Source organism: Octopus bimaculoides, chromosome 5 (genome assembly GCF_001194135.2).
Source record: "Octopus bimaculoides isolate UCB-OBI-ISO-001 chromosome 5, ASM119413v2, whole genome shotgun sequence".
Lineage (NCBI taxonomy): Eukaryota > Metazoa > Mollusca > Cephalopoda > Octopoda > Octopodidae > Octopus > Octopus bimaculoides.
In genome coordinates this window covers 23,025,261-23,046,758 of record NC_068985.1, presented here as the reverse complement: position 1 = coordinate 23,046,758, position 21,498 = coordinate 23,025,261, and the positions used below count along the sequence as shown (strand labels likewise).

General features: G+C 35.4%; 2 protein-coding genes across 3 annotated transcripts in view; one reads left to right on the top strand and one right to left on the bottom strand.

Moving 5' to 3' along the window:
- LOC106874328 (DNA polymerase delta subunit 3) overlaps positions 1–20,063 on the top strand; it is a 29,624-nt gene extending 9,561 nt beyond the window's left edge. Inside the window, exons 4-15 of one of the 2 annotated variants that reach the window (XM_014922017.2) lie at positions 1,595–1,702; positions 3,650–3,714; positions 5,133–5,217; positions 7,260–7,475; positions 7,838–7,883; positions 9,417–9,486; positions 10,396–10,433; positions 10,572–10,634; positions 12,193–12,252; positions 14,112–14,357; positions 15,658–15,767; positions 18,712–20,063. In XM_014922017.2, coding sequence (XP_014777503.1) covers positions 1,595–1,702; positions 3,650–3,714; positions 5,133–5,217; positions 7,260–7,475; positions 7,838–7,883; positions 9,417–9,486; positions 10,396–10,433; positions 10,572–10,634; positions 12,193–12,252; positions 14,112–14,357; positions 15,658–15,767; positions 18,712–18,798 — 1,194 coding nt within the window. In that variant the 3' untranslated portion in view covers positions 18,799–20,063. The remainder of the gene's footprint in view (positions 1–1,594; positions 1,703–3,649; positions 3,715–5,132; positions 5,218–7,259; positions 7,476–7,837; positions 7,884–9,416; positions 9,487–10,395; positions 10,434–10,571; positions 10,635–12,192; positions 12,253–14,111; positions 14,358–15,657; positions 15,768–18,711) is intronic. The other variant, XM_014922018.2, reaches the window with a different exon arrangement.
- Positions 18,961–21,498, bottom strand: part of LOC106874327 (neurotrypsin) — a 61,355-nt gene continuing 58,817 nt past the window's right edge. The window contains exons 20-22 of the mRNA XM_052968025.1: positions 21,325–21,492; positions 19,502–19,672; positions 18,961–19,302 (exon numbers count right to left, since the gene is read on the bottom strand). Of these exons, the coding sequence (XP_052823985.1) occupies positions 19,175–19,302; positions 19,502–19,672; positions 21,325–21,492 (467 nt within the window). The 3' untranslated portion in view covers positions 18,961–19,174. The remainder of the gene's footprint in view (positions 19,303–19,501; positions 19,673–21,324; positions 21,493–21,498) is intronic.

The window sequence follows — 21,498 nt, the reverse complement described above, 5'->3', positions numbered from 1 at the left end:
TATATATTTATATATATTTATATATATTTATATATATACTACGTACATATATTGTATTCAGAATTGTTTTATTAAATTTAAATGCTTATGGTTTTAAGATTTTAAGAGACTTTGAGTATCATATTTATTGAATAGAACAACTACTATGGTTGATTAAAACTGTAAAAGCAAACAGAGTTAAAATGAAGTGACGTCTTATTACACATGTAAAATATACAGGGTGCATCAGTATTTGGAGGTCGTCACTTTAGCTCTTTCTTATAACTAGTTCTTTTCTTAATTTCTTTTTCAGAAAATGAAAATGAAAAGGCATGTTGTAATCATCACCATAAAAGCTCAGCATAAAGATACAGAAATTGTTTGCTTGCTTGAAAGTTGCCTGATCCATCATTGCCAAAATTATAGAAGACCTGAAAGTTGCTGATGGGGATCCAACATTAGCAGCTAAACGCAAAATACATGTAAAGGGTTCTAATACCATAAGAATCCAAGGATTTGTGCAGAAAATACAGGAAAATTTCAACACAACCTTGGACAGTCAATTAGAGCTCTTGCAAAGGATTTCAAGGTTTCAGAATGCACCATCAGAAGAGTTGTGTATGAAGGTATCCATTACAAAGAGGTCAGTTCATATTAAGTACAATGAAAGATAATTGTTTGATCTGTGGAAAACACTTGCTCTACAAATTGAAACGTCAAGAAACTGGAACACTTTGATTTTTCTCTAACGAGAAAACCGAAAGGTAAACCCAAGGAATGACAGATGGTTATGCAGATATCCAAGTGAGGTTCCTGTTGTAATACATACCAAATTTGCAGCAACTGTGATGGTCCTGGGAGTCGTTAGCAGTGAAGGTCATGTCATGCCTCCCCACTTTTTTCACAGGGCTTAAGAATCAATGCTGCTGCCTACATAAGATATATTGGAGAAGGTTGTGTGGCCCTGGATAGACAGTATAAGCAACAGAAGACCTTACATCTTTCAACAAGATTTTGCACCATCTCACAAGGCTAAAACAACCCAAGCTTAAATGCACGCCAATTTCTACGATCATGTTACCCCAGACACATGGCTTCCTAGCTCATCCGATCCACTGGACTATTAAGTATGGGGCGTTGTCAAAAGAAGGGTCAATCAACACTAATAACACCATTCTATCTCTTGAGTGTGCTATAAGAAAGACTATGTCTGAAATTGATAAAGACCATCTGATTTGTGCATGTCAATGCTTCAGACCTTGAATTGAAGCCGTCATTAAGGCTAATGATGGATCTATTGAATAGAAGTGTTGTAAGGACTCTCAAAATTATTTGTACTAATTTTCTTTTAATTAAAGTTTTTCTCTGGTGTGCTATACTTCTTTTTCTTCGTTCCTACAAATGACCTCAAAATACTGACATACCCTGTATTTGTTTTTTCATAATTAAGGATTATCTGTATGTTTAAAATGGTATGAGTTTTCATCCATACAATGGAAATGTTTAAAGAAAGTAATTTAGCAATTATTCAACTGTTTCAAATGATTAACTGTAATAATGACTTATCTACATCATTGAGGTGGTCAAATGTAACAGATATTTTTTTTGCTTTTAGGTGGTCTTTTGTAGTGTGGTTCCTGAAGAAAAACTGGAAACTGTTAAAAGCTCTCTTCAACAATTACACAGTTGTCATATATATAGTGTTCAAAAGTCCAAATTAAAGGTCAGTTTATTTTATAAGTTTGTCAATCAAGGAATTGTTCATATATTTTATGACACATGACTGTATATGAAACATTTAATAAAGATAAATCAATTATTCACCTGAAGGATATTATGAGTCTACAAATTTTAAATGAAAATGCCAAGCAGTGGCTAGCTGTAATATACTTATATTTGATAAGGGAGTCCCTCTATGTTGAGCTGCTACTTCTCCCTGTTAGAAGTCACAGCTCCAGTACTGTGATCATGTGATTAGAATGTCACAGGAAACAATTGTAAGACAAATTCTTCAAGAAGAATCAACAAAACCTAGGAGAAGACCAAGATTGAGACAGTTGGATAATATCCATAGTCTTAGTTGAGCATGCTTGGGAATCCAGCCAGACACTTGTTTCTGATAGGACCTTATGGAGGAGATGCCTGAGGGTTCACTCCCATGACCCTCTCAGAAATAGTGACATGGATGGCTGGAGAGAATATTCATTGCAGTTGGTTCATTCCGCCTTGCTGGAAAATCTGTACCAAACTAGGAGATATACATTAATTTGAATTAGTATATTTATGGATTGATTTAACCTTTTTGTTATCATATTTATGTTGAAATTCTTTCTCTTTGTTTCAATAAATTTTGAAAATAAGGAATTTGGTAAAATAACTGTCATTATTAAACTAATGTTTGGAACATAAATCAACATGAAATTTTGATGGCAGCTTTTAATTTAGATTACTTTAAAACAAGTTTGTATTATAGAACAAAAAGCAGCTCAGGTGGGTTGGTATCTAAAAGATTAAACTCTGCCATCATAGAAACGTAGAACATAAATAATACTTCTGGATCTATTTTAAAACGGGGGCCACATTTTTCATTAATGTTTTACGTAGTGTTTTTGGTACCGAAAGACTTTCAAACTTCGTATACTTATCTATTTTGTGTTATAGAACAGAAAAATATTTTTGTATTCGAATTTATTTCATGTAAAAAATTGTCTTATTTCGATAATTTCAACCAATCACTGACAAGTATTCAGTTGTTTATATTTACTCCTTTGGCTGATTAAGCGATGTAAAGCATATTTAATCTCCATACCTTTGTTTTATTTGCTTTTTTCATTTTAAATTTGCTTTAACCCTAACCCTAACCTTTAGGGTTAGGGTTAGGGTTAATTGTTTCAGAATCGTTTGTTTATGTAGTTGGCACTTAATGTATATCGGCTGAATGGATGTCAGTGATTGGTTGAAATTACAGAAATACGACAACTTTCACATGGAATAACTTATGGATTTCTTTTTTTTTAAAGAAGACTAAGAGAAAAAGATGTTTTATATGACACATTCTACCAGTGTTCCAAGTTTCAAAGTGTTTCGTTAATGAAAAATGTGGCCCCCGTTTTAAAAAAGATCCATACTTCTTGCCTTGGGATCCATAAAATTGATTGTTTGGCTGCTTACACCTTACAGTTATTTGTTTCAAAATACACGTTTGTCATCACTACCTTCTATACTGCTGGGCACTATCATGGCTGTGTGGCTTAGAAGTTTGCATCACAAACTGTGTTTTTGACATGATTCCCACTGTACAGTGCCTTGGGTAATGTGTCCTTTTCCTAGATATTGGGTTGACCAAATCTTTGTGAATTGTATTGGAAATCTGAGTGAGTGATTCTCTTCTTGGAGAGACTTCAACTATGAGTCAGTTTGGGTGTCTTTAGCAGAGTCTATTTTGTTGTAAGCATCTAGGTTTCTGGTCAGCGGATAACTTCTTCCCTTCCTCCCATGAATGTTGGAGGCTCAGGAAAGTTTTATGGATGCTGCTTTTTTGCCTTTAACTGAACCATTAACTATTCAAAATTGATACTGTACATGTATGTGCAATTTATAACCTAATATGCTATAATTGTTGAAAGATATCTTGAAATTATAATAAAGATATTACTTGCTTTTTTTTTAGGATTCCAGTGTGCTATATATTACAGATTACCAGGAAATGAAAGAAAATGAGATTGAATCATCCAGGTTTGATGTTAAACTAACTATTCTTTACTTGAATGAATATCGTTCTTTTCTTATATTAAATGTCAAATATTATTCGGAGTTTATATTATATTGTTCTTGAGAAAAGTGTGGTTTTTGATGCATTGATTTACTTTTAACTTTGTTCAGAGTTGCAGACTAATGTACATCTCAGCTGTAAATTATTTCAGAGAAGATAATTTCCACTATTTAATTATTGATGAACTAAACAGTGTGTGTTTAATACTTTCAAGTGGACATTAGATATACCTTTATAAACAGTCCAAGCTTTTAGCTGTTGCTGTGATATGTAATTGAGTGCACTTGGACAAATGTGAACAAATGGACAGACAGAAAAGGATTGGCCTGACCTGGTTTCAATCCTAGTTGAGATTTTTCTGTTCACATTTGTTTACATTATTACAGATCTACTCATCTATGACGGAGGCATAAAATGAGGGAGGGAAGTCATAAAAGCAGTATGTATTGAGAAATGTGTAAATGGACTTGATAGATTACTGGGGGATGTCTAAGAGAAATCACATTATTGTTGGTGATACAGCATTCTATTGCCGCTATATGACATGTTTGCGACTGAGTGACATATGATGATGATTCACTCCTGAACTGAAATAGGCTCCCAACCTTTGTATCATGAATGGTTATGTGGACCACTCCTAATGAAAGCCAGAGCTTCCTTCGACCACCACATAAAAAGTATTAAGTAAAAATGTTATTTAGATATACTTTTATTTTAGTTGTTTATGCTATTTTACACTTGTTTATACTCTTATACATTCAAAGTTCACAAATTTCCTTATTTAAATTATGAAACATATTCCTTTTGGTAATGTCAATATGATTACAAAACATCTTTGTCGATGATATTTTATGTTTGGTCGACACTAATTTTCAAATTACTGGAGTCCGTTGCTCTACTCATAGCAACATATAACTGGCTGTGTGTAAACATCGGAGTGGGTAAAAATACACCTACACGATGTAAAGTTTGGCCCTGTTCCTTTAGCCATGTCAAAGACATGGCTACTTCTCTATTGCTGATACCAAGAAAAATATACCCACTACATACTGTAAACTCTAAGGGTGAGAGAACCCTTTAAACTTGTTGGGGTCTTGGCATGTCTGTAGCACTGGTGCCATGAGAGAAAAATCACCTCTTGTATTTTGGAAAATGGTTGGCATTAAGAAGAGCATACAGCCAGAGAAACGAAGTTAAAAATAAAATACAAGTGAGATGCAGCCCCCCCGACCTATTTTGGTGATTAATGTTCTTGAATACATGCTGACTCCGACTGTGGTGACTCAGAAGTAAAAAGATGTGAATAGTGTGATTGGTAATAGCAGAGGTATATAAGAAAGTTTTATTGACAAGTTGTTATATGTTTTTGTATTGTCTGCAGGTATAGTGCAGTTAAGTATGATGCAGCACAAAAGATAGAGAGGAAAGTTAAAACTGAGGATGCTCAACCTAATTCTCCTTTAAAGGTTTGTAAATCAATTTGTATATTTTTTTATTGTCTTTTCCACACTTTCTGTCCAGGTTGTAAATATTCTATAAATTGCTTGTCTCATTCATAGGTCTTATGGGATTAGTGGTGCTTTCTAGCAGGATGCTCAGTCTCTGAGATGAGGAAACATGGTTTGCTTTTAGAGTGTCTCTTCTTAGTTCTATTGTAGATGCAACATAGAAACTGAAATCAGTCAATCTGAAATCCTGTACTTAAGTTGCTTTTTCCATTTGAGCTTATTTAGTTCAAATTTTATCAATTTACAGGTAAAATCTCAGCTAATTTCTGCAGGATTTGTACAGAAGTATTGTGGATTCTGAACTTGTTAGCTGGCATATATCAGTTATGTCTTTGCTGCTGCACTGATCAATATAGAGCAAAAGGAGTTTGGGAAAAAGCAGTTAGGTTAGATCTTTGCATGTTTGGTTTCCCAAATGAAATGACTCAAGGTCGGTTTAAGGTGCAGGTATGGCTGTGTGATTAAAAAGTTTGCTTCTCAGCTATGTGATTCCATAGATAAAATGTTTAATAAAATGGGTGTATTCAAAACAAAAATACCTTGTGGTATTTTATTTCATATTAGTTATGTCACTCTCACCATTGGAGATGTAATGAATTAGTAATTAGCTTGTTGGAAATATATAACCACAGCTGTTCACAAAACGGGGTGAGTGGACATGGATGAAAATGAGTTTGTCTCTGATTCTTGTATGAAATCATAGACAAATTTCCTTTCTGCTGAAACCCATTGCAGTGTCTGCCTTACAAAACCCATTTTATAGATTTATTCGGCATTGTCAGAAACTTATCCAGGATTTCTACCCCCACCACCTCTTTACTGATTAGCAAACAGTTATAAACATCCTGTGTACAGTGTTCAAGAGAAATTTTAATTCAAATAATTTTCTCCCCCACCCCCCTCACTTCATGCTGGTGTACTTCTGGCATCATGTATCTGAAAATACTGATTTCAAATTTTAGTACAAGGCCAGCAGTTTCAGAGGAGGGTGGCACAATAAAAGCACCATCCGAATGTGGTCGATGCCAGTGTGTCCTGACTGGCTCTCGTACCAGCGGCATGTAAAAAATACCATCCTAACGTGGTCAATGCCAGTGCCCTCTGACTGGTTCCCATGCCAGTGGCACATAAAAGCACCATCTGAACGTGGCTGATGCCAGGCCCACCTGACTGGCTTCCGTGCCAGTGGCACGTAAAAAGTACCCACTGCACTCTCACAGCAATTGGTGTTAGGAAGGGCATCCAGCTGTTGAAACATTGCCAGATCAGATTGGAGCCTGGTCCAGCCGCTGGCTCTCCAGACCTCAGTCAAACCGTCCAACCCATGCTAGCATGGAAAACGGACATTAAACGATGATGATGATGAGGTAAGTTGATTGGATTGTCCCCATTGCTCAACTGGTACTTATTTTATCCATCTTGGTGGAATTTGAACTCAGAACATAAAGTTGGATGAAATGCTGCTAAGCATTTTGCCCAGCATGCTAATGATCCTGCCAGCTTGCTACCTTCATGTATAAGAAAATATTGATACTGTTTTAAAACTGCATTCAGGTCTTCATGTTGGAAAAATAGGTGCCACAGCAGGGTTCATTGGTGCTCCAATAATTGGTAATCTTGATAGCTTCCTAATATGCATCATTATATTTATTTTCTTTTTGAGAAATATGGAAAAGAAATTTTTTTCAAGTTCTCATTCCAATTTGGAATTATTCTTGCTAGAGAGAGCCTAAATATTTGGAGAATATAAAATTTATGTTGTAACAAATTCAAATGGTGATGGTGTTCAACAGATGTTAGTTAACCTTGTGAAATCAGGTTATAATTTACAATTTGCATTGATATTTTGATTTAAATATAAATAGGTAAATCTGGGTGGTTTACTAACACATGGCTGAAAGCAGTTTCAAGACATTTTTGTAATGAAAGGGTTAAATTTTTGAGCTTGTCATACATGAATGAATATTTTTGTAACTCTATATCGATTTTTTTTCTAATAGACATCTAATGAAACGTCCATTAAAACAAATAGAGACAACAATAATAATAACAACAACAACAATAACAGCAGCACTAACAATTCCAAGAATTCAGTTACAAAATCAGTAATTGCTGGAATGTTTGCTCAATGCAATAAGAATAATATTTCCAAACAAGCATCTACAGATCAGAGTAGTAATAATTCTGAACCGAAGAAGGAACAGGCAGCTAAAAAGGTTGGTAGGAGTTGAACTAAATATTGTTGATTAATGAAATAACACCTCTTTGAAAAATACTATGAATTTAATTTTAATGATAGTTCAATCTTTTAGAATACCAATGATACAATTTCAGTTCAGTAAAAAAATTGAAAGCTAATGAAATTTTACATTTTTTCTACTGAGCTCGAGCAGAGGAATTTGTTTGCATAGGTTGCATAGTAGTAGATTGAAAATAGTTGGTTCCTTAATGAGAATAAATCTGTTATGTATCATGTTGTTGCATTTCTTAGAAGTGTGTAAATGATTTGTTGCTTTGTTGAAGTTTGTATTAAAAGATTTTATGAAATGGTCGAGTTATTGTTAATTACTATTTTCAGGTTTCAAAGAAACCAACTGGTGTGCTCTCTTTCTTTTCTTCTGCAGGTATGTATATTATTATTATTATTATTATTATTATTATGTGAGGGAGCAATGTATGTCATCAAAGTGACACTGGGGTACAAATATACGGAGCCCAATATATCCATCATGACTTTCCGTCTGATAAGGGTACACCAGGTACATTCATCACAACCATATGTGTGTGACATGGTGATCTCATTGTGCATGGACAGGGTGCTGAATGCACTTTTGCCAAAGGACAAAAAGCTGAAGCCAAGATGCCAAACAGACACTGCTAAATGAACATAAAGCTGTATGGACACAATAAAAAAAAAAAAAAACATTCTACCTACATAGTTTAATGTCCAATTCACTAATTTGGTACTTAAGATTTTACGAGTTTGAATTTTAATTTTCATGTCTTTTCTGCATCTTGTTTGTTCGGCTTCATGGCTTCAGCAAAAGTGCATTCAGCATCCTGTCCATGTACCGATCTCATATCAAGATAAATAGCACATAACCTTGCAGATGGGGCTCAGTTAGAATTTTCTTCAGGTCGAGTAGCCCATCCTGCTCAAAAGGCCCGTGAATAAGGTTTGTTTAGGGATGATGAATGAAGCACCCATGTTTCCAGAAGTGAATTATTCAAACCCCAAAGAATTCTTCTCAATGCAAGCTGGCAAAATCTTCAGCACGCTGAACAAAATGCTTAACGATATTACGCTTGTTGCTATGTTCTGAGTTCAAATTCTGCTGAAGTTGACTTTACCTTTCATCATTTCGAGGTCAATAAAATAAGTACCAGTTGAACACTGGGGTTGATGTAATTGACTCATCCTTTTCCCCAAAATTGCTGCCTGTGTGGCAAAATTTGAAACCATTATTATTATTATTGAGTGAGAGAGCTGCACATGACACCAAAGTGACACTGGGATACAAATATACGAAGCTCAATATACCCATCATGACTACCCATCTGATAAAGGTACACCTTCAAAGCCAAAGGATTGGTACATTGACAAATCCGAAAGCTTGCAGATCGTTGGAAGAAGGTCGTGGAAAATGATGGTCTTTATTTTGAAGAATAGTTGGTGTTGATTTTGAAAGAATTCTTGCATAAAAAAATCATTATTTTAACACAGCATACAAACTTTTTCCTCAACCTAGTATTAATAAGTACCAGACTTCTCTGGGAAATTTACAAATACAAGGAGATTTTTATCTCTTGTATACTTGATACTATGGAAACCTGATGGCCTTATGGAGTTTTACGATTAATACAAGTATTATTTACAGTTTATAAACATTCCTGTAGTCCAGAATAAAAAAATTAACCGTATCAGAATTTGATAGTGGTGTAGTTACTGATGGATAAAGTACCAGTGTTTTGATTTCATATGTTATGGGTTTGTATCTCATGGATGTAGTTATGTATTTGTAAACTTACCACAAATCCTTCGTTTTTGAAGTTAGGAAGTTTGGATTTGCAGGATGGAGTTTGATTAGGTATTTTGTAGATTCACATTGCTTTGATACAAGCTACCTTATTATATCATAATTTCCATTTTCTTACAGGAAAATCGGAGAGCATTGAGATCAAATCAGAAAATACAGAACCATCTAGAAATACTTCTAATAATAAGCAGTAAGTTTTATATTTACGTATTGGACCAACATGGTTTAGTTAGAGTAGTGAATATCAAAAGCAGGAAAGTAGACTTAGTTGATGAAAAGCAGTTGAGGTCATCATCATCTTCTTCATCATCATCTTCATCATCATCATTGTTGTCATCATCATCACTATCGCCATCACTACTATAACACCCACTTTTCCATGCTTCTGGTAGAATAGTGTTTATTAAGGCAGATTCTCTATGGCCTGATGCCTTGCCTCTCACCAACCCATACCCATTTCCAAGCAAAGTATTATTTTCCCATGGCCAGACATGTTTTTTGCAGAATATTGGAAATGATGTCAAAATAAGGAGACATAAAAACACACACACACACACACAGAAGCTTCTTGCTGTGCTTGAGATGACACATCAAACTAAGTGAAATTGTAGCTATGGTCAATGTCAGTGGCATGTGTAAAGCACTTGTGCCAGTGACGTGTTAAAGGTACCCAGTACACTCTACGGAGTGCTTGGTGTTAGAAAGGACATCCAGCCGTAGAAACAGAGAGGAGCTTGGTGCAGCTTACCAGTTCCAGTCAAACTGTCTAACTCATGCAGCATGGAAAATAGACACTAGTTGATGATGATGAAATTGATTATACATACAAGGTGAACTTTATGATAAACATTAGTTTATAAACTGAATTCCTGCATATACTATATCGTTATATAAGAAAAAGTGAAATAAATAGAAAGTGTATATAAATGCACTTTTGATTTCAACCTGCAATCTCACACTAAATGATTCTAAAAATCTCTACCTGTATTTTACTACATTCCCTTAGTGAAATATCAAATCTGAAAACATAGTTAAACCTAAAAGTTAAATTAATTAGCAAGTATTGTTTTAAAGAATGTTCTTATTTTCTCTTAAATAGGAATGAAGTCAAAAAATCTCTTCAAGAATCTGATTCAGGTAAACTATTTTAATCTGCTTATTTTATGTAGTTGTTTCATTCATAACTTGTGCAGGAATTGGAATTTTTCAGATTTTATTTAAGTATATGCAATGAACTTGAGAATGTGTATTAATTAAATTTTTTCCCTCATCTAGAAGATGATATGTTCCAAGAAAAGAAGCGGCGCCGCATTGTCCGAAATATCAGTAGTGACGAAGGTATAGTTTATATTTTGTTTCTAATTGAAAGATAAAAAGCTGAATCTCTCTCTTTGTCATGACGTATATGTATGGTACATGAAGGGCTTACCAGGTACATGCATCGGAATGACTTTTGAGTAATTGTTTAAAACAACAACTTGAATATATCTGATTTTGATTGGAAGACTAAGATTCATCTGCTGTCTTATATGGCATCTATCCCAGTTTAACTGAAAAAAATTCCACATGTGTGAAACCAGCAGCTTGCAGATTGTGTTTTAATGGTTATCATGAAATTGACCAAATATGCACTTATACCGGTTTTGAAAGTAAGCTCCTCATATATATCATAATTTTTATGCCCACTTCCCCAGCAAATCTGTCCAACCTGTGCCAGTATGAAAAGAGAATGTGATCATTATATCATCACCAACATCATCAGCATTTTAACATCTTCTTTTCCATACTTGCATAAGTAAAATGGATTTTGTTGCGGCAGATTTTCTGTGGCTGGATGCCTTTCCTGTCACTGACACTCACTGGATTTGATAGACGGAAACTGAAAGAAGCCCATCGTATATATCTATATGTATATAATGTGTGTGTGTTTGTGAGTCTGTGTTTGTCCCCCACGACATCGCTTGACAACCGATGCTGGTGTGTTTACGTCCCCGTAACTTTGCGTTTCGGCAAAAGAGACCGATAGAATAAGTACTAGGCTTACAAAGAATAAGTCTTGGGGTTAATTTGCTCGACTAAAGGCGGTGCTCCAGCATGGCCCCAGTCAAATGACTGAAACAAGTAAAAGAGTAATAGGGATCACTTGCTATAAGCTATAAAGATAGGTGGACACTAAAATTAATGTATTTTGTTTTTCTTAATTCTTGTTTTTAATCGAGAGTGTAATTTGGGGAATGATTGTTACTGTCAGCTTGATTTATTCCGGGTAGACATTTAGGTGCAGGCATAGTTGTGTGGTTAAGGAGTTTGCTTCCCAACCACATTGGTTTCAGGTTCAGTCCTGCTGTGTGATACATTGGGTGTCTTCCCCTGTAGCCCTTGTAAATTGATTTGGTAGACAGCAACTGAAAAAATCCCATTGTGTGTGTGTACATATGTTTATGTGAGTGTGTATATTTGTGTCTCCTTGTCTTAATATTAAGTGATTACTGTAAATGAATGTCATTCATTTCCAATATTCTGCGAAAACATGTCTGGTCGTGAGGAAATATTGCTTCGCTTGGAAACATGTATGGGTTGACAACAGGAAGGGCAATCTAGCTGTAGAAAATCTACCGCAATAAACTCTGTCCAACTTATGCAAGCATGGAAAAGTGGATGTTAAAAGGATGACGATGATACTATATGCAGCAGTCATTTGGGGTACCATATAATATATTAGTTTATAGAACTACTTACTTGTATACGGGTCCAAGATTTAGCTCTCCTTCATGCAATTCCTTGAAAATAGAACTGAACACTAGTATTTATAAAACTGAGCTTTTAAAAACATTTATATATTTAAAGCATTTCTGTCAAAACAAGAATATAATTATATATTTTTTCCCTCATGTAGAAGATATGTTCCAAAAAAAGAAGCGGCACCGCATAGTCCCAAATAGCAGTAGTGAGGAAGGTAAAGTTTATATTTTGTTTCTAATTGAAAGATAAAAAGCTGAATCTCTCTCTCTCTCTCTCTCTCTGTCATGACATATGTGTATGGTATATATATCATAATCATCTTCTTTTCCATACTTGCATGAGTCAAATGGAATTTGTTGCAGCAGATTTTCTGTGGCTGGATGCCTTTCCTGTCACTGACACTCACTTCTTTCCAAATAGGGTAGTATTTTGGTATAGAAGACAGGAAACAAACAGCATGACTTTTTTGATGATGGTGATTCTCATTTTCAATCACATGCTGTCAAGACAAGTCCACACAAATGCACATATGCATATGTAAACATGTATATTTACATATTTGATGGGATTCTTTCAGTTTCCATCTATTAAATCCATTCACAATGCTTTGGTTAACCCAAAGCTATTATTGAAAACATCCCTCGCGGGTGACACGTAAAAGTACCTACTACACTCTCTGAGTGGTTGGCGTTAGGAAGGGCATCCAGCTGTAGAAACTCTGCCAAATCAGATTGGAGGCTGGTGTCGCCATCCGGTTTCACCAGTCCTCAGTCAAATCGTCCAACCCATGCTAGCATGGAAAGCGGACGTTGAACGATGATGATGATGATGATAATATACATATACACATCTCATTTTAAAACTTGATGCTTTTGAAAATTACATTATTAAATGTGTTTAAAGAAACAAAGACAAAAATGACAACAGTTTAACTTTGAACTTATGCCAACTTGTAACTATTGAATTACCAATCGTCTCTCTACTCCTTTGAATTCCTCACTCTGCTCATTTGACGCATCATTCTGTAGTGTCTCTCTCTCTCTCACACTCACACACACACAGACCTTATCATCTCTTGGTCACTATATTTACCAAAAACCAGACTCTCTCCTCACTGCATACCCAACATGATGGTTGCTGTCAGCTTGATTTAATCCAGGTACACATTTAGGTGCAGTCATAGCTGTGTGGTTAAGGAGTTTGTTTTCCAACCACATTGGTTTCAGGTTCAGTCCTGCTTTGTTATACATTGGGTGTCTTCTCCTATCGCCCTTGGCAAACCAAAGTCTTGTGAGCTGATTTGGTAGATAGCAACTGAAAGAAGCCCATTGTAAGTGTGTGTGTCTGTGTACTTACGTTTATGTGACGAGGAAACAGAAAAAAACTCTAAACCACCAACAACAGCTGCACCTGTTGTACTGTCAGCTGCTCAGGTGAGTGTTGTCTTAACTTTACAACTTATAAAGTTGGTCTTAACCCTTTCGTTACTAACCCGGCCGTAGCTGGCCGAGAGTACCCATTGTTATTTAAATGTATATTTGAACCCAAATCTCATTAGTGCATTCGTTAAAACACCTGATTATTGTAAATGAATGTCATTCATTTCCAATATTCTGTGGAAACATGTCTGATCGTGAGAAAATATCACTTTGTATGGAAACATGTATGGGTTGGCAACAGGAAGGGCAATCCAGCTGTAGAAAATCGACCTCAATAAACTCTGTCCAACCTATGCAAGCATGGAAAAGTGGATGTCAAAAAGATGATGATGATACTATATGAAGCAGTCATTAAGGGTAGCATATAATATATTAGTTTATAGAACTACTCACTATTAAATGAAGGCAAGAAGACATGTAAATAGCTGAATATCTGTCTGTAGATGAAGGTTAAGAGAAATAGATGAAAGCATCTAGTAATTATATTTACCTTGCTAATGGCAAAAATAGAATCAATGTTTTCTGCATTAATAGTTTAGCAACTGAATCTTCTCTGGCATTTCTCTAATCATTGCACTTATTTCATTCATATCTGCTCATTTTGAATTAAAATCTCAAATGTATTTGTTCTTAGAAATGGAATCAGAGGAACCACTTCCAAGTCCACCCAGTCCAGAGATGATGCCCACTGATGCTGATATTAAGGATGACACAATGGAAGGAAGTTCAGCTGCTGTAGAAAATGGCTGTGAGCAAAACACTGAAGAAACAGCAGTAAGAGAAACAGAATCTAGAGTTGTTGTTAATAAAGATGGAAAACGAAGGAAACGGATAAAAAGACAGAAAAATAAGACTTTTATAGATGATGAAGGTTTTATGGGTCTGTATTTTTTTGTTTTTCTTACTTTGAAAAATGTGATTTTTCTGTATATATGTACTATGTAACTGCTGATATAAAAAATGTGGATTTACATTAAATATGACAACCATTTACTGTCAGAAATTGAGCAGTAACCTTCACTATTTTATTGAAATGTTATTTCATGACATAAATTATTTCAGTAAAATAGGTGATGGTGATCATGGGGCAGCTTATAACATGTTTCTGCCTCATAAATATTTTTATTTTTATTCTCTTGGCTCTGCAGTGTTGATTTGCGTGAAAGATAGAGTGATTTTGACATGTGAGTGTGACTGGACATTAATGGTGTCAGTTAATGTATGCACGAAATATAACTGTGAAGAAGGATGGCAAAGGCTGAGTGAAAATTGCAGCATGGCTGTGTGGTAATAAGCTTGCTTCCCAACCACATGGTTCCAGGTTCAATTCCATTGCATGGCATCTTGGGCTTCTACTGTACTCTTGGACCTTTACTATAGCCTCGGGCTATAGTAGTGCATTGAGTCTGGTCAGATTTCAGGATTTTGGACTTCACTGATGAGATGTTACAGTATTGAGAAAAGTGTTATGTTGTACTAGATTTGTCCAACCAATGCCAGTACAAGAAGTTCCTGCAAGCATGATTTTGATGAGAATGTTTGTTCATCTTGTTTAATAATAATCTTCACGACTGATTTTATGTTCTGCTGGCAGTACAATGCCTTGGCATAACAGGTATCTCAAACTTCATTAGTATTTGATAACACCTGTAACATATCTTAAATATTTGACCAAATCTCTTCTAAAGCTCACTTTAAATTTTCACCATACAATCTGACTACTTGATCACTATTTGGTTGCTATTTTTAGCAAGTTGATAGGTAAAATTTCTCTGTCACACTTTTTTAGATCACTAACTTACCCATGATAATATTCATAATAAAGCTGAATGTCTTTTACTGGAGCAAAATGAACTGAGATACACAGTATACGGAATTAAACGCCCTGACAAAAGTTGGAATTAAATACCTGCATCTAATATCATCTCTTAATCCACAAGCCGGTAGTTTAATAATTTTGTTCATTGGCCATTTCATTGTAATAAACAAATCTTTATCTCTTAGCTCATCTTACTTTGCAAAAATGTAAATTCATTGTTGTTGTTAGAAACATGAAGAAACTCAGATCGAATTCAGCAAAATGTAAGCTTAGCAATGCATTTTTATGATCATGTTGCTAAAGATTTTCAAATTAAATAGAGAATTACTATTAATAAATTTAATTTAATTTATTGTTTCAGTTACAAAGAAAGTTATGGTCAGTGACTCAACTGATGTCTCTGACGAGGAAACAGAAAAAAACTCTAAACCACCAACAACAGCTGCACCTGTTGTACTGTCAGCTGCTCAGGTGAGTGTTGTCTTAACTTTACAACTTATAAAGTTGGTCTTAACCCTTTCGTTACTAACTCGGCCGTAGCCGGCTGAGAGTACCCATTGTTATTTAAATGTATATTTGAACCCAAATCTCATTAGTACATTCGTTAAAACACCTGATTTCACTTTGCAAACAGTTGAGTTATTGTATCCGACATTGTTTGGCGTGATATTTGAACTCAGTGAATTTTGGAAGATTTGAAGGTTTTTCAACAGAAGATATGGAGGTATCGAAGAAAAGAATGAATGAGCTACAAAAGCACGTGGTGAACAATAATGAATTGGATATTTCTGTATCCGAAACTGAAAGTTGCGATTCTGAAAGCAGCGACGGCGACAGCGAGGATGATTTTACACCAGAATGGAGTAAAGATTTAGAAAATATTTTTTTTAACAATTTTTCTGAGGAGACAGGGTCTATCCATAGTCTTTCTCAGGAAGCGAAACCTTTAGACTTCTTTTTCATGCTTGTTTGAAATGATTACTGCGGAAACAAACCGTTACGCAGAATGTAAACAAGCCGGAAAAAAAGATAGCTTGCGGTTTCCTGCAACTGTAGATGAAATACGGGCATTTTTTGCCATAAATATTATTATGGGTATTAGACAGTTACCCAGAATAACAAATTACTGGAGCGATCAGGAACCTTTTGGCGATGAATATATTTCCAGTATTATGAATGAGTACGATTCGTGAAGCTGAACCAATATTTACATGTGAGAGACACTAGCAGTACCCCCCCCCCGTACGTGGAGAACTTAGAGACAAAAATTATGCAATAGAATTGATTAAGAACTCTTTCTTTAATTATGTTCCAAATATCACATTAATATGTTGATAAATAAAAAAGTTACAGGTGTTTAATGAGACTAGTCTAAATTCATGATTATTTTAGAATTTAATTGAAACTCATGATGGGTGTATTTTGGTCAGAAATATAGTAACGAAAGGGTTAATTTATGTTAATTCATCATTGGAGTACTTAAGGTGTTTTATTTCTTTAGTTCAGTATCAATTTCTGTAATTTAAATGCTGCTTCTAACAGCAGTTATATCATAAATTTAAAATTACCATGGGTTTTCATTGCAAAATTTTTATGTTTGATTTTACTTAACATGATACTACAAATCTTATCTCTTCCCAATTAAGTTTTCTGCCTCCTTGGGGAAATCCCATGTCTTTATATACATTTGTTAATACAAATATTTAAATTGAATTATGTGGTGCCTTGGGCAAGTGTCTTTTACTGTAGTCCCAGATCATTGTGAGTGAGTTTTTGTAAATGCTAAGTGAAGGGAGCCCATTGTGTGTATGTGTGAATCAGCATAAATATTGACATCCTGTGGCCAATTATACAATCTTTTGATTTATCCTTTGCTTATTTCAGTCATTAGATCGCAGCCATGCTAGGGCGCTGCCTTTAAGATTTTTTAGTCAAAGGAATCAACCAAAGTACTTATTTTTTTGTTTTTAAGCCTGATACTTATTCTCTCCATCTCTTTGGCTGAACTGTTACATTATAAGGACATAAACACACCAACACCAGTTATCAAGTGATTGGTGGGGACACACACATCTATGAATGGCTTCTTTCAGTTTCCATCTACCAAGGCTAAAGTAGAAGACACTTGTGCAAGATGCCATACAGTGGGACTGAACCCAGAACCATGTGGTTGAACTGCAAGCTTCTTACCTCACAGTCATATCTGCACCAATGATGCTTAAGTTTCTTGTTGCCTTAAGCTTCTAAAGATGTGTGGAATATGAAAAAAAATCACTTACTTGAAAAACTGGTGAACGTTGATGACAGGAACAGCATCCAGCTGCAAAACCCTGTCTCAAATTAGTTCCTGTCTAGTCCATACTAACATGGAAAAATGGACATAAAATGAACAAACTGTATGTAGTAGTACTAAAGTTTCTCTAAAGATCTATAAACAACTTCTATTTGTTTGAGGCAAGTTCAGATTCCCTAACTTTTGCTTAAATTGTTAAAAAAAAAATGGTTTGAAATAATTCAGTTTATTGTATCAGGTCAACTCTAATAAAGCAGACTTTACCATAAAAGACATTGTAGCTGTTATCTTAAGTCTGCCTTATGAAGATGACATGGTGACATTACCTAATGTATCTCTGCTTAAAAAAGCAGGGTTTTATTTTTTGTTTTATGACAAATGACCAAGACCTTTGGCGTTATGCTGTGCTTGAGAAGAAGACTCATCAAGCCAAGTAAAATTGCAGTCATGGCAGATACTGGTGTCATGCAAATGGCATCTGTGCCGGTGGCGTGTAAAAGCATCCATTACACTCTTGGAGTGGTTGGTATTAGGAAGGGCATCCAGCTGCAGAAACCATGCCAAATCAGACTGGAGTCTGGTGCAGCCTTCCAGCTTGCCAGCCCTGGTCAGCATGGACAGATGATGATGAGGGAAAGCTTTCTTTCTTGACTGAAAGATAAGAAATGGCACAAGAAGACCTCCACGCCTAGCAGGAAGGAGGAGTGTATCTTCAAACCAAGCCATGTCAAGCCGGAGTGGCACAGTAATCTCCGCAAACCAGTATGATCTCAAGTTCAAATTCACAGCTTCCACATCAGACTGTGGTCGGTGGAGAGAACATGCTGAGACCTTCATCCTGCAGTGGACTGGTCACAGGTAATCCAATCCAAAGGCACCTAACATGTCAGTCGATTGTGTTAAATTGGGTGATGAGTTAAGTCTACCACCTGGGTGAGATTTGAACTTGGAATGCAAAGAGTCAGAACAAATATCACAAGGCGTCCATTCTTACAGTTCCACCACTTTGCATTGGTATCTTTTTTTTATCATTCTGAAAGGATGAACGTCAAAATTGACCTCAAGTTGTTTATGTTTTGTTTTTACCTCCATATGTATACTGTTATTTATTTTTATTTTTAGCTCAAGAAACCTGCCTCGAAAACAAGTGTTCCTGACAAAGGACAGAAGAAGCAGTCATCCTTGATGTCATTTTTTAACAAAAAATAAATACATTGTTCAGGATTTTACTCTTAATATTTTCCTTGATATCTTCACTGGCCCTCTGACTAATTCAGCAGTTTTGTTGTCTTATGACCCCTGTATAAAACAGTTCATAAATTAAGAAAACTTGTGCAGCTGAAATGGAGATATCAAAGAATATTGTGAACATTATTTTTGACTGAATTTTATTAAATTTTTCTCTTTTGATTATTTTTCATGGCATTTCTAAAAACATTTTCCAGTTATGGCTTAGTGAAATCAATGAAGCTATTGTTTTATTCTCTGTTCATTTTCGATTTTATGAGGAGGTTACCTTGTTTACAAGACATTGCAGTGTAGTTGGTAGCTGAATAGTTACAATTGTTAGCATTTATTTGTGTTCTCAAGAATATTTTTTCATTATGAACTCAATCCAAGGTTGGAGTTCTTGGACATTGGAATAAACTCCAGGATTTCTCGGCTGGCCACAACCATTTCCCCAAGAGGTCACTCCAGTGAGTGTATAGACTCCTGTGAAAAGAATTAGGAATTAAAAATATAGATCACATAAATATTGGTTTCAAATTTTGGCACCATGTTGGAAGATGCAAATTTATAACCAGTGAACAAAACTCACATTACTTTATCTACTTGGAAAACAGAAGTGAACATGTATGCATAGGCATATGTATGGTTAACAAAAATTTTAAACCGACCAAGTGTAACTTACCATCTTTATTACAGACCAGAGGACCACCGCTATCTCCTTGGCAGCTATCAGGACCGCCTTCTATGTAGCCTGCACATATCATACGTGGAGTAATACTGTTCTTGTACAATGATTTACATAGTTTTGCTTTAATTAATGGAACAGTAGCTGCCTTAAGAATTGATGGATATGCTGTTGATAAAAGACGTATACTTTGTAAAGACACAACAAAGTAATCATAAAGTAAACATAAATATAAATGATTTAATATATGCACACGGACAATATTTACAAAGTAATGGATATACCTGACTGATTCAGCCTCTGCATATTGCAAATGTTCATTTTACAGATGCCAGAAGGATTAAAAGTAAAGTTGATACTGAAGGGATTTAAGCTCAGAATGTAGTAAACTAAGTACTGAAAATCATTTAGCCTAGCACTCTCTTCCTTCTGTAACATTTTATTTGCAATTATGAAATTTTCAATAAACAAGAACTAAATACATCTAGCAATAAACAAACTGGTGACATCAACAATAAACTGATCAATAAAGGGTTTTCAAAGCCCATTATTAAGAAGCCATGAATCTTTTCTGTTTGTTTCACCATGCATTCCAAATTCTTTGATATAAGCAAATTCAACAATAGAGCAAAGCAAAGAAGAAATTGATGTAGACAGCATCCACATCAGTGGTTACATCACTGTCAGCTGATTTTTGCTAGCCAGTGTCTCGATCATGGATTTCTGCAGCATGCATTATCACTGTCCTTATCTGCTGGTATTTATTTTATTGATTCCTGAAAGATGAAAGGTAATGTTAACCAGAGCAGGTTCTGAACTCCTTAAATATAATAATATAATTGTTTCAAATTTTGGTACACGGCCAGCAATTTTAAAGAAAGGAGACAGTTGATAACATCAACCCTAATACTGAACTGGTACTTACTTTATTGAATGTGGTTGTCAAGTGGTGGTGGTGGTGGTGGTGGAACAAACACAAATGCAAAGACATACACACACACACACACACGTGACAGGCTTCTTTCAGTTACCTTCTACCAAATCCACTCAAGGCTTTAGTCAACCCAAGGTAATACTAGAAGACACTTGCCAAGATGCCGCCCAGTGTGACTAAACCCAGAACCATGAGGTTGGAAAGCAGGCTTCTTACCACACAGCCATGTCTGCACCACCTTAACTATATTTTTCTCATGGGGTATGCTAACACTGCTGGATATGATGAAGGGGTGTGCCTGAAGAAGAAGTTGTATACTATGTTATCTCAGGCCAGACTGAAAGAGTGATTATGCATAGCACTGAGATTTGGGGTTGTTTTTAAGCATTGGCAACCTCTGTATCATAGTTCTGTCCAACAGGTATGAGATGTTTTGGCATTGCTTATTCAGTGCTAACCTATTTAGCATCAGACATTCATTCTTTACCTCCCCCCCTCTCTCTCTCTCTCTTTCTGTTTATGTGTATGTGAATGGGGGGGGGGCATATTTCTTATTATGTGAGGAGATGGACAGTCTTTATGTCAGTTGTGTTCAATTGATAAATTGTAATGTCTGTCTATCTGTCTCTCTATCTCTCTCTCCCTGTCTCTCTCTCCCTCTTTCTTCACTTTTCCTATTTGCATTTTTATAGTTCTGTGTGTGCCAAAACAGGCTGAATGTCCAGTCAGTCATACCAAATTGGCAGCATTCAAACTGCTGCTGCTCAAGAAGTTTGTCAGTGGCCTATGAAACCTACTGCTGTTTGGTTTTAGGCTACTCAATGCTGACCAAGAACCTGAAATAATAAGTCTGTAATGTTTAAATATATTATAATGATAATACTACCTTTTCCTGTGTTTCCCCATCCAGAAATATGACATCTTTCACCTTCAAAATAGGTTGCATTCTTGTCTGGCAAACAGGCTGGTTGTACATAATCATTGAAAACAATTCCATTTCCCTTCCTATTTGGCTCTATTTTAATTAGAGCGATATCATAATCATATGAGTTATCTGAAA